The following is a 13,626-nucleotide window of genomic DNA, read 5'->3' as shown; positions in this document are numbered from 1 at the left end:
CATGGTGTGAGAGAGCCCTGTAGATGCTACTGGAGAATGAGAGAGAGCTGACGTACCTAAGCTGACTGGAAGGCACATGAACGTGGCCATCTTGGAGCAGCTACTCCATTCAAGCTATCAGAGTGCTGCCAGGTAGCATCAGTGGAAGAACCACCCAGGCGAATTGAAGGAAAACTGCAGAATTATAATCAAATAAAGTGTTTCTATTTTAAGCCTTTAAGTTGTGGTGTTACAATTTTTAAACTACTAATTTGGGGATTAAATTCTGTGGTGGTAAGCCACTGATTTTTGACTTAGCTCTGTTTACCAACATATAGCAATAGAAAGCTTACACACACACAAGGCAGAAAGTGAAAGAAAAACACTGAAAATTTCCTGGAATTCTTTCCCAGAGATTCCTTGTTGCTGCTGAGGTTGTATATACTGGGTGACATGAGTGGATCTTAAATACGCTCAGAAGTTTCCCATCAAACTCCCTCCTGCTACTGTGAATGTCCCTGGTGCTCTCAGGACTCTGTTTTCTCCTACAGCTACAGGAAGAGTACATGGTCAGAAATTGCAGAGAAAATGGCCCACTGTGTGGTGAACTTTGGGAGAGAAAACTTGATGAATATGTACATCTTTCCCTGTCTTGTTTACAAATTGCTTGGAAAACAAATCCATAGTGTCTATTAAAAGCTTCAGTGAGACAAAGAAATCAGCTGCAATGGGCAGCTCATAAGTTCTCCCTAAAGGTATGAACTAATTGCTTTTTGACATTTTATTATAAATGAAGAAGGAGGTGAGATGAAAGTAGGAAGGAGAAAGAAGGTGAAGAAAGAATGAGCGGAAAGGAAAGAGTAGAAGTACAAGTAGAGAAAACAGCATTTGTTGCCCACAGTACTGAAGAATGGCAGATTTCAGTTGGTGAGAGACAGACCAGGAACAACAAAATTCTACCAGTTTTTGAGTTTCTGGACTCAGGGATTCTCTGAAACCAATTATCCACAGAACAATTCTTAAAGCATCACTCTTAACTTTGTTTTGAAAAATTGCATCCAAATTATCTCAGGAGTGATAGAAAAGCATAGCAAAATCCAAGTTCTGGACAATACTGATGATATTTTTCACTTCTAAAATTAACATTGAAGATTTCTGAAAAAGAGAATTTTATCAAATTTCTATATTTTGAATACTTGTAATATAATTGCAATACAATGTTCTTAGAAATAGGGGGAGAGTAAAATTTTTAAGATGATAACAAAATGATGAAGTGCATGCAAACCAGACTATGAGATGGATGGTAATGACATTTGAGTAGGAAAATGCTTGACTTTCAAAAGAAAATGAGGTGTTAGTATGTTTGAAATGTTCAAAATGTGGAGGAAGAAATTCTTTGAGGCGGATTTTGATTCTGGGAGAAAGATTTCCTCCTTGCCCTTACAGGATGGACAATGGAGACACAATCCCCAGGCTTGATTTTAAATGACCGGTTTCTTTTAGAAAATAGCCAAGTCACATTATTCACAGTTGTCAAAAACTGCTATGATTTGAGGTCTCTTAAACTGAAGGACTCTCTGAGTGGAGAATAAAATGTTTTGTTTAATTCAGGAGGAAAAACAAAAGGAGAGTGAGAGTGTACATGAATTTTTGGACCCCTATTTGATATCAAACTCTCATATCAAGAGATGTGGTGTAGGAGAAAGAAAATCACAATTATGCAAATCTGATTTTAAGATAGTGGTGCCGTACCTCTAGATAAATTGCTTAGCTTCATGGGGCTTCTGCTATCTCTCCTGCAAAGTGAGAAAGTTTTAAGGGATGTGTTTGAGTCTGAACTGGGTTGTCATTATATCTATTACACTTTTTATCATTATTTTTACTATAGAAGAGAAGGCACAACTGGAATGACTATGCTATCAAGTCTAATATGCACATCAGGAACAGCACTGCTACAAAACATACCTTAGAGCACAGAGTTCAGTTGGAATTAACAGATCTTTGGGGGATATGTCCTCAGGTCTATAAAATTCCTGATGATTACCTAAGACATTGTAATCCTTTCCCAAACCAGAACTAAAGGAATCATTTATTAATACATCTGTACCTTGGCTTGAAGAACAACTTGAGAAAGGCTTTAATCAAACGTATTCCCCATGCCCCTTATTTGTACATATGCTGCAGTGACCTCACCAGAGTATCTGACATTACACCACTGGAGAGTCATCCATTACAAGTAAATATGAAGGACTAGTGAGATTAAGGAATGAGTCATATCTATTTATTTATTGATGTTAACAGATGAATATATAAAATACCAAAGCAATGCATTTCCTGAGGAATCCTCAAACACTGAGTTTGAAGGTAAGATTTCCCTCCTCTCCATTTAAATCAAACACATCTTGATGTGCCTCCAACAGTTTCTTTTAAATTTGACCCCTTTTAAGTTTGACATAGCAGAGTCATACAGAGCAACTTTTTGTGTAGGTGGCTTCTTTTACTCTACATTGTGTTTTTGTGAAAATTTGTCATGTTGAGTAACTCTAGTTCACTCATTATGACTGGAAAATAGTATTCCATTGTGTGACTTTATCACAATGTATCTACCCATCCTACTCTTTTAATGGTATAGATGAACTTATTTGCAAAGAAGAAATAGAGTGATAGATGTAGAGAATAAAGTATGAATACCAATGGGGGATGTAGAGTGAGTTGAACTGGGAGGTTGGGCTTGGCATATGTATATTGCTATGAATAAAATTGATAACTAATGATAATCCTCATGTATAGCATGAGGATCTCTAGTCAGTGCTCTGTGGTGGCCTAAATGGGAAGGGAACCCACAGAAGAGGGGATATGTGTATATGTGTGTCTGATTCACTTTGCTGTACAGCAGAAATGAATACAACACTGTAAAGCAACTCTACTCCATCAGTTTCTTTCATTGTTTTCTTTAGTTTCTGCCTATGATCGTTATGTGGCTATTTGTAAATCCCTACACTATATGGCCATCATGGACCGAGACAGATGCAATAAAATGCAGCTGGGGACTTGGATAGGTGGGTTCTTAGACTCCATCATCCAAGTGGCTCTGGTAGTCCAACTACCCTTTTGTGGACCCAATGAGATAGATCACTACTTTAGCGACGTTCACCCAGTGCTAAAACTCACCTGCACAGACACATATGTCCTTGGTGTTGTGACAGCCAACAGCAGTACCATCGCTCTGGGGAGCTTTGTCATTTTGCTAATCTCCTATACCATCATCCTGGTGTTCCTGAGAAAGCAGTCAGCAGAAGGCAAGTGCAAATCTCTCTCCACCTGTGGCTCCCACATCGCCGTGGTCGTCATCTATTTTGGTCCCCGTACTTTCATGTATATGCATCCTGGTACTACCCCTTCAGATGATAAGATGGTGGCTGTGTTTTATACCATCATCACTCCCATGTTAACCCCCCTGATTTATACACTGAGAAATGCAGAAGTAAAAAATGGAATGAAGAAATTGTGGGGCAGGAGGGTTTTCTGGGAGGCTAATGGTAAATAGTAAAAAGTAACAATCCAAGGTGGATGATGTCAAAGTTTCTCATCTGCACAGTGAAGACAATAATAACGATCTCACAGGGTGTCTTGAGGGGAACAAATAAGAGAATAACACATTCTACAGAAACAAGTTATTATTTATCATTATAATTATATTTATTCTAATATTTCATAATCATAATTTTCTGAAATATCTAGAACAAAGAAATCCTATCAAACTCAGAAATTCAGCATGGTCGGACTTTCCTCTCTTCATTTTTTTCCTGTTTTCAATTTTCTTTAAATAATGATCGTCAAAGGCTATTTTCTAGTGTTTAGATTTATAGTTCTTACATAATTAATATTTGATATGTGTATGTTGTTTGAATGAAAGGATTCAGAAAAAATGACCAAAATCTGAGCTAAGGAGTTCTGGTACAAGCTCTCCAAAACAGCAAAACTAAACCTTGTAAGGCTTGGATGGGAGGGGTTGTGGGCAGAATGTCAAAGAGATAAAACACAGGCTTAGAAAGCAAAAGACCTGTTATCCTCTGGTTTGGGGAAAAAGCTTTCTTTCTCTAGGACTCATTTTCCTTACTCAAACAATAAATCTTTTGGGAAAAAAATTACCCCTAATATTCCCATTTTAACTATAACATCCTATTTACATGCTTCTGATAACTGCCTCTTATAGTCTGTAGTCAGTCATCACTATTAATGTAAGTGATTAACAGGAAACACTTAAAGAAACTGAACAATACCAAAGACATCTGTGATGAATACAAGATTGTGTGTTAATCAAGAGGGTAAATGTAATTTACTGAAACGCATGGTTGGGAAACCATATTTCCTCCAGTGTTTGAACCAAACAGTTTTACTGAAAACAGTGAATCATTTATCACTGCCTCCTTGACTGGCACAACCTGATTTCTAGCTGTGGATTCTAGACAGAGTCATTCTAGACAAATAAATGTACATTTCTTAGGTAAACTGATACTTGCCCTAGTAATGCATTTCTCTTCTCTTTGCATTACCTAAGCTTTATTTTTCCACAGCAATAAACCCATCACTGATTATCTCTCTGCCATTTATTTTCATTGTTTTTTCACAAGTCTGATTATTTAAATTACTGTCAATATGTGGGTATGTGATTGTGATTTTTCAGTCTGTGTATGTGTGGTGTGAACCTATTATTGAAATATTAAGCACTGTACATTGTCAGTACCTTACACTATGATCTCAGCTATTGGAGCACTCATAGAATTAAAGATAATAAATATCAAAAGACATCAAGACATTCAAAGTTATAATTGCTAAAAGTTGTTAAAAGTTATAAGGTCCCCTCTGACTACATGAATCCATATTTATTACCCCAGTTTGGACATAGACTCACTGGACCTCTATGAATCTGAGGGTTTGCTCAGTTTTAAGATAGTAACTAGGTCGGTGCTCTCCAAACTTGTCTGATCATTTTAGTCCTCTTGAGATGTTTTTGAAAAGATGACAGTATCTATTCTAAGAATTTGTGATTCAGTAGACCAATATTCAGTTCAGTTCAGTTCAGTCACTCAGTCTCTTTGCGACCCCAAAGACTGCCACACACCAGGCTTCCCTGTCCATCACCAACTTCCAAAACTTACTCAAACACATGTCCATTGAGTCAGTGATGCTAGTCAACCATCTCCACCAATGTTATAGGGTATAAAAAAATCTGTATTTTCAACAAGCTCCTCTGGTAATTTTTATACAGGTAGTGGCACATCAAAAATTTGGAAACACTGGGACTAGATGATACTTGATCTTAGAGCACAAAAGGGTCTTTGAATCAATCAATTCCAAAGGGTCCTACCTTGGATATATATTCCCAACTGTTCTACTATTTAAAAGGAAACTAAACTTGAACTGAATTTAGAAAATTGTGGAATAAATTAATGTAGTTCATGTATACATTTTTTCACTATACTGTTTCCTTTATGTTTCTGCATCAAAGACTTGACTACTGAGAGTTATTTATGTTGATGATCTGAAGTCCTGAAGAAGGTACAAGCTAACAAATTTAATACTCTCAAAGACCTAGAAACAAAACATATGGATGTAGGAGATGGATGGTCTCCAATTTAGATGTTTACAGCTGGTCTCCTGTTTACATTTCATGGGATACAAAGTGGGTTTCACTGAATACTTAAAACTGTTGGCGTTTTTGGAGACAGTGGATAGGTGGGCTCCAGTTAAAGCATTTACAGCTTCCTATTTGCTCTGGAAAATGAAAGTAACAACATAAACAGGGCAAATAGCCAGTGTTTGTCTCTTGTAGGCCTCTTAAGATAATAGTCATGGCAATAGTCAAAGAAATAGTCAAGGCAAGGACAAAGAGGGGCAGAACCTTGTTTGAGTAAAGGATTAAGGGACCTCCCTCCTCCTCTTTTTGAGACAAGGGAGATATCACACATGTGCAGAAAGACTTAATCTGGGTCAAAAGCCAAGTGATAATGGCAGGCTATAGTGAGTCTTATTCAGACCACCTGACCTGCCTCTTGAGAAATCTGTATGCAGGTCAGGAAGCAACAGTTAGAACTGGACATGGAAAAACAGACTGGTTCCAAATAGGAAAAGGAATACGTCAAGGCTGTATATTGTCACCCTGCTTACTTAACTTATATGTAGAGTGCATCATGAGAAACGCTGGGCTGGAAGAAGCACAAGCTGGATCAAGATTGCTGGGAGAAATATCAATAACCTCAGATATGCAGGTGACACCACCCTTATGGCAGAAAGTGAAGGAGAACTAAAGGGCCTCTTGATGAAAGTGAAAGAGGAGGGTGAAAAAGTTGGCTTGAAGCTCAACATTCAGAAAACGAATATCATGGTTGTCCGGTCCCATTACTTCAGGGCAAATAGATGGGGAAATAGTGGATCAGTGGCTGACTTAATTTGGGGGGGGGGGGGGGCTCCAAAATCACTGCAGATGGTGACCACAGCCATGAAATTAAAAGACTCCTTGGAAAGAAAGTTATGACCAACCTAGACAACATATTAAAAAGCAGAGACATTACTTTGCCAATAAAGGTCCATCTAATCAAGGCTATGGTTTTCCAGTAGTCATGTATGGATGTGACAGTTGGACTATAAAGAAAGCTGAGTGCCAAAGAATTGATGCTTTTGAACTGTGGTGTTGGAGAAGACTCTTCAGAGTCCCTTGGACTACAAGGAGATCCAACCAGTCCATCCTAAAGGAGATCAGTCCTGGATGTTCATTGGAAGGACTGATGTTGAAGCTGAAACTCCAATACTTCGGCCACCTTATGTGAAGAGCTGACTCGTTGGAAAAGGCCCTGATGCTTGGAAAGATTGAGGGCAGGAGAAGAAGGGGACGACAGAGGATGAGATGGTTGGATGGCATCACCAACTCAATGGGCATGGGTTTGGGTGGACTCTGGCAGTTAGTGACGGACAGGGAGGCCTGGCGTACTGTGGTTCGTGGGATTGCAAAGAGTCGCACATGACTGAGTGACTGAACTGAACTGAACTGATTCTTCCCAGAAACCTTCTCTCCGAGATCCTTCTTGGCAGAGGGGTGCTTTCTCTTTGAGGGGAGTGTCCCAGGGTAGGTCAAGCTTGGAAAAAGAAACCAGATAATTGGCTAAAAGTAGATAAAACCTGAAAGAACTGACCTATATAAATGACTTAGCCACCTCCTTACTGCATTCCCCCTCACTTGGAGGCACACCCACCGTCTTTCTCTCTGAGTGTGTGTCTCAGCCTTGCTTCTGTCTTAACAAGCGGTTTCTCTATGTACCCTCCCACTTCCTGCTGTGCTACATCTCTAGTAATAAACTTTGTATCTTCATTTACAGTTTCTGCCTCCATGATAAATGAATTTTTCACTGGGGACAGAGATACAGGGAAAAACAGTTTCTAGTCTCTAGTCCTAGCTGGTTTGGTGGCTAAGATTCCTGGTTTCCATTCAGGCTGTGTGTGTGTTTTAGTCACTTAGTCGTGTCCAATTCTTTGCCACCCCATGAACTGTAGGCCACCTGGATCCTCTGTCCATGGAATTCTGCAGACAAGAATACTTTAGTGGGTTGCCATGCCCTTCTCCAAGGGATGTTCCCAACCCAGGGATCAAACACCGGTATCCTGCATTGCAAGCAAATTCTTTAGCCTTTGAGCCACCCCAGCCGGGCTCCCCAGGTTTAAATCTTGTGCAGGGAATTAAGACCCCTCATCATTCCACTGCTCACAGCTGCCTTATCAAGATTAATATGAAAGGGTATTCAGGTTTCCACCACTGATTTTATCAGTTTCACAGAAGTTTGTCAGAGCCAATCTCAATCAGAGGAACTCAGGGAAACTGTCCATGGAAGTGTCTCATTTTGACAGTGTTCTGATGTGTTCGGTTTTTACATGGTAACCTGGCTTGTTTTATGTTTTGAAGCACAATGCAACTTCATCACTTAATTAAAATCTTACAAGTATTCCTTCTTCTATAAGTTTAGTATATATAAAGATCCACAAGGTAAGTGCACCACAATATAGAGAGTGATATGCATTGCTGTACTTTCATAACGGACAGTGGTACACTCAGATATCACACATACAGAATACAAAATTCAGTCTCAGAAGACTAAGATAGAACTTCCATTCTCTTCACAAGAAAAAATAAAACAACATAAGGTATATGTGAACCTACCCTTCGGTTTAGAATGAAGCCTGGTCAAACTTGACCTAGATCAACTGAACCCCAAGCTGACCCAAAGACACATGAGCAAGGATTCTTAATGCTTATTGTATAATCCTTGAGTTTGGAAAGGCTTTTTTATCTGACTTATCCAAGAATAGTGTGACCAAACTGTGGGAGTAGGGGTTCTGAGGCATATTACTGAATTAATTTAAAAAAATGGTTATATTTAGAGTTAGCTAATTGAAAGGAGTAATATAAAAGGCTAGCTAGAGAGAATGAAAAGGAGATCGGTTATACAAACACAGGACAAATTCTAAATACTTAAGTCTCCAGCAACTCTCCCTCCATTTTTCCATGAATAATATTTGGGAAGAGAAGGATATAGTTATAATCACACTTGGGTAGATTCATTTTCACCCCTCCTTTGTTGACAAATTGCAGAATAGAATAACAACAGGTAAATCCAAGCCACATTCAAGCAGACTCTTAAAGATTCGTCGTCTTCTGGAAAAAAAAAAAAAAAATCAATAGTGAATTTGTCACAACAAGAAAGTGTAATTCATTACTGGAGAAAGTAGCTTAACTAAGTATCAATAGCAAGCTTATGAAAAATAAACATTTGAATTAGCTGCCCATGCAGCTATAGACATTTCTGTTCTCCTTTACCTTCCTGAATCAGATAATACACCAGAAAGTAGTCACCACCAGACCTACATCAAAAAGAAACCCTGAATTGCTCTGCTACTGTCTTTTTTTTCTTTTGCTAGATATTTCATTATTTTTCTACCTCCCCTTCTGTTTTAAGATTCCTAAATTTTCAAGCAGTGCACATATCAGGGACTTCTTGGAAGAGAAATACTGTTGCTGAACTCTTCAACATATACCTAATTTCTGCATATGTATACTTCATTTTAGAGTGCAGATTCCTGTTGAACAAGGGACAGTAATTCTTTAAGAGTACACAATACAATTTCTTAGTGAGGTCAGTAGTGAAGAAGATGGAGCACCAGAAGATAAGAAGTCTGTGTCTCTCATAGTTGAGAACTTGGTGAACACACCTTCCAAATCTTAGATGACCCTAGACAACTAAGAGGTGTCTGAGGTCAGAATCCTGACCTCAGAATTCTCCTCAAAATTCATGAAGATTGAAGATTCTTGTGTAAATTAAGGAAACAACTGAATGTGCCAAAAAATATTTGTTTATTCTCCAGTTGTCAACTGGCTATACCTATTTCTTAGGCTAATCAACTTTATTTCTCCAAAGAATGAAAACCTGTCTGAGGGAAAATGAGACAGATTTACCCAGTTTGACTAATGAAAGACACCATCAAAATACATTATTACCATGATGAGACCAAGGATTAACAAAAGGCATCCCAGGAACATCCATTTCTTAAGCTATATGCCTTCTTAAGCTCATGACATTTCACAGAATGGGAAATATTCCATTTTGTACATCTACAAAGAACATCAGTTTTATATACTCATGAAGATTGCTTAAATAAAGTGATAAATATGGTCATAGAATTGCATTTGTAAAAATGAAAAGAATTGCTTATTTTTCAAGGCTTATAGTTACCTACAATAAGGTACTAAGTTTTAATTACAATTTCTGTAAGTGTAGTGTAAGTAGAATAACTATATCCAATACATTGTTTTAGATGCAGAATTTGTTAATGCAAAAAAAAAACTAAAGTATACAACACTTGTAAAATTTTTGGCATTGCTTTTTTGAGATTATTGCAGCGGGAACCTCAACAACAACAACAACAAAAATGGAAGTGTTTTAAGAAAGCTCTCTGAGAGATGTCTCACTCAAGGTTACCTGTTTCCTGAAAGAGGTCAGAAAAACCAACCATGCAGTCTTCACAACTTTCCCTGAGGAAAGTGCTGAAATGCACTCGTCAAGTCAGGGAATACACAGGACAGAATGCTCCCGAATGTCAGAGCTGGAAAGGACCTGAAGGGCATCTGATCTACTCCCCTTGTGGGCAGTCTCAGTCAAGTGACAGAGGGAGAGTGGCTGAGGGGGCTTCACTCTTTAGGGTTGCAGCTTTGAATGACAGCACATGATCCTTCTGTATCTGTTGTTCTTGTCAACATTAACCATTGTGTGGATAAAATAGATCCGGCAAAGAGCAGGATAACCAGATGTTCATTTTCCCACAGAGTGTTTATCTCGGCCCCACACTTTCCTCATAGCATTCTTCATGTCTGTGTTTCTCAGAGTGTAGATGAGAGGGTTGAACATGGGGGCAATCATGGTGTAAAACAGGGCAAAGACCTTGTCGTTCCTGACAGAATCAGCCATGGGGACATAGGTGAAGATGAGGGGCAAGAAGAACATGAAGACCACAGTGATGTGTGAACCACAGGTGGAGAAGGCTTTGCGGCGGCCCTCGGTTGAGCAAGTCCTCAGGGTGGCCAGGATGATGATGTAAGAAATCACCAAGGCAACAAAGGTTAAAATGGACAACACCCCTGTGGTAGTAATGATTGCAATCACCCATAGTCTAGTGTCTGTGCATGCCAGTTTCAGCAAAGGGAATACATCACAGAAATAGTGGTCTATTTGATTGGGGCCACAGAATGGAAGTCCAATAATGATTAATACTTGTGTGACTGAATGGCTAAAGGCTCCCATAGCAGAAGCCATTACAAGGACATAGCACACCTGTCTGTTCATGATGACCATGTAGTGAAGAGGTCTGCAGATGGCAGCATAGCGGTCATAGGCCATGGCCACCAAGATGAAGATCTCAGTGGCTCCAAAGAAGTGGGCATAAAACATCTGGGCCATGCAGCTGTTGTAGGAGATGGTCTTCTGCTGGGCCAGCAAGTCAGTGATCAATTTGGGTGCCACCGTGGAGGTGAAGCAGACATCCATCAATGACAAATAGCTGAGGAAAAAGTACATGGGCTGTTCACTGAGGCGGCTGCTCCTGATGGTGAGAAGAATGAGCAGATTCCCTGAGAGAATCGCAATATAGCAAAGTAAAAACAGCACGAAGCAGGCAAGTTTTGCATTCTCATCAGTAAAAAGCCCCAGGAGGATAAATTCTGTGACATTTTCATGTCCCATTGCTTCTGTGGATTTGATCATTTAGAGGGGCAAGTTAGTATTCCTGAAACATGCAGCTTTTTCAAGTTATTTATGCATTTCAAAAGTCATTCATCTAGTCAATAAATATATATTGATGTTTCCAAATGATGCAAACATTATAACTGCTGCTAAGGGTACAGCAGTATACAAAATACACACATCTCACCTGCACATAAAATTAATTAGAGAAGACATACAGTGACAATAATAGCAAAAAATAATTTATTTATTGAGGTGGAGCCAAGGAGAATGCAGAGTCTGCATAGCCCCACCTTAGGGCACCTAGCTACAATAGTGGGGATGTCAACGCCCAAGCAGATGAGAAGAACCTCTGAGTGACTGGAGAATATTAACTCGAGTGAGGTCTCCCCGAGGTCCACATTTCAACACAAAGACCTGGCTCTACCCAACTCTCTGCAAACCCCAATGCTGGAAACCTTGGGCCAAATAATCAGTAAGACAGGAACACAGTCCCATTAAAAAAAAAAAAAGAAAAAGTAAAACAAAGGAGCAAGGTAAAAACATACAAAACCAAATATATGAAGAAAAAATATATTCTTCTTTTTTTTAAACTACATGAGAAAGAATTTAGGGTAATAGTAAAGATGATCCAAAATCACACACACACACACACACACACACACACACACACACAATAGAATGCAAACAAAGATTGAGAAAATACAAGAAATGTTCAATAAAAACATAGAAGGACTAAGGAAAACATGTGGAGATTAATGGCACAATAACTGAGATGAAAAGTACATTAGAAGGAATCAATAACAAAATAACTGAGGCTTAAAAAATGAGTAATTGAGCTGGAAGATAGAATGGTGGAAATGACTACTGAGGAGCAGAACAAACACAAAATGAAAAAAAAAAAATTGAAGACAATCTCATGGAACTCTGAGAGAACACCAAACACACTAACATTCAAATTTTAGGGGTCCCAGGAAGAAGGAACAAAGAAAGAGCCTGAGAATATATTTGAAAATATTATACTTGAAAACTTCCTTAATGTGGGAAAGGAAATTACCACTCAAGTCTAGGAAGCTCTGACAGGTCCTCCCACACAGGATAAACCGTAGGAGAAACACACCAAAACACTATTAATCAAAATAATAAAAAGCAAATGCAAAGAAAAAAAATATTAAAGCTGAAAGGGAAAAGCAAAAAACAGTGTACAAGAAACCCCCATAAGGCTATCAGCTGATTTTTCAGCAGAAACTCTGCAGGCCAGAAGGGAGTGATAGGATCTATTTAAAGTGATGAAACAGAAAATTCTACAACCAACATTACTTTGCCCAGCAAGGTTCTTAGATTTGACAGAGAAATAAAAAGCTTTACTGATGAGCAAAAGCTAAGAGAATTCTGCAGCACCAAACTAGCTTTACAACAAATGTTAAAGGAACTTCTCTAGCCAGGTGATACCCCATATTAACAAATTAAAGAATAAAAACTTAACATATTTGAAAACAGAGATATTACCCTGCTGACAAAGGTCCATCTAGTCAAAGCTATGGTTTTTCTAGTAGTCATGTGTGTATGTGAGAGTTGAACCATAAAGAAAGCTGAGTGCTGAAGAATTGGTGTTTTTGCACTGTGGTGTTGGAGAAGAGTCTTGAGACTCCCTTGGACTGCAATGAGATCCAACCATTCCATCCTAAAGGAAATCAGTCCTGAATATTCATTGGAAGAACTGATGCTGAAGTTGAAGCTCCAATACTTTGGCCACCTGAGGTGAAAGACTGACTCATTAGAAAAGACCCTTATCCTGGGAAAAACTGAAGGCAAGAGGAGAAATGGATAACAAAGGATAAGATGGTTGGATGGCATCACCAACTCAGTGGACATGAGTTTGAGTAAGCTCCAGGAGTTGGTGATGGACAGGGAAGTCTGGTGTGCTGAAGTCCATGGAGTCACAAAGAGTTGAACACAACTGAGTGACTGAACTGAGTGAATAATCTCAATAGAAGTAGAAAAAAATTTTGGCAAAATTTAACATCTACTTATGATAAAAACTCTTCAGAAAGTGGGCATGGAAGGAACCTACCTCAAGATAATAAAGGCCATCTATGACAAATATAGAGCAAACACCATTCTCAGTGGTGGAAACATTCCCTTAAAATCATGAACAAGACAAAGATGTCCACTCTCACCACTATTATTCAACATAGTTTGTGAAGTCATGGACATGGCAATCTGGTAAGACAAAGAAAAGAATATACATTGGAGAAGAAGAAGTAAAACTATCTGTTTGCAGATGACATAATATTACACATAGAAAATCCTAAAGATGTCACCAGAAAACTACTGGAGCTAAACAAATTTGGTAAAGTTG

General features: G+C 38.7%; 1 protein-coding gene across 1 annotated transcript; it reads right to left on the bottom strand.

The window, feature by feature from the left end:
* Positions 1-10,337: 10,337 nt before the first annotated feature.
* LOC136169269 (olfactory receptor 4P4-like) lies at positions 10,338-11,264 on the bottom strand. The gene has a single exon (XM_065937066.1). It carries the CDS (start codon positions 11,262-11,264, stop codon positions 10,338-10,340), a length of 927 nt encoding a protein of 308 aa, XP_065793138.1.
* Positions 11,265-13,626: the final 2,362 nt, after the last annotated feature.

The sequence above is a fragment of the Muntiacus reevesi genome, chromosome 1, assembly GCF_963930625.1.
Source record: "Muntiacus reevesi chromosome 1, mMunRee1.1, whole genome shotgun sequence".
Taxonomy (NCBI): Eukaryota; Metazoa; Chordata; class Mammalia; order Artiodactyla; family Cervidae; genus Muntiacus; species Muntiacus reevesi.
Note: the sequence above shows the minus strand (reverse complement) of the source record. Positions and strands in the feature narration are given on the sequence as shown.

Coding starts and splice junctions, on each gene's coding strand:
- LOC136169269 (XM_065937066.1), bottom strand. CDS start 11,264: ATGGGACATGAAAATGTCACAGAATTTATCCTCCTGGGGCTTTTTACT.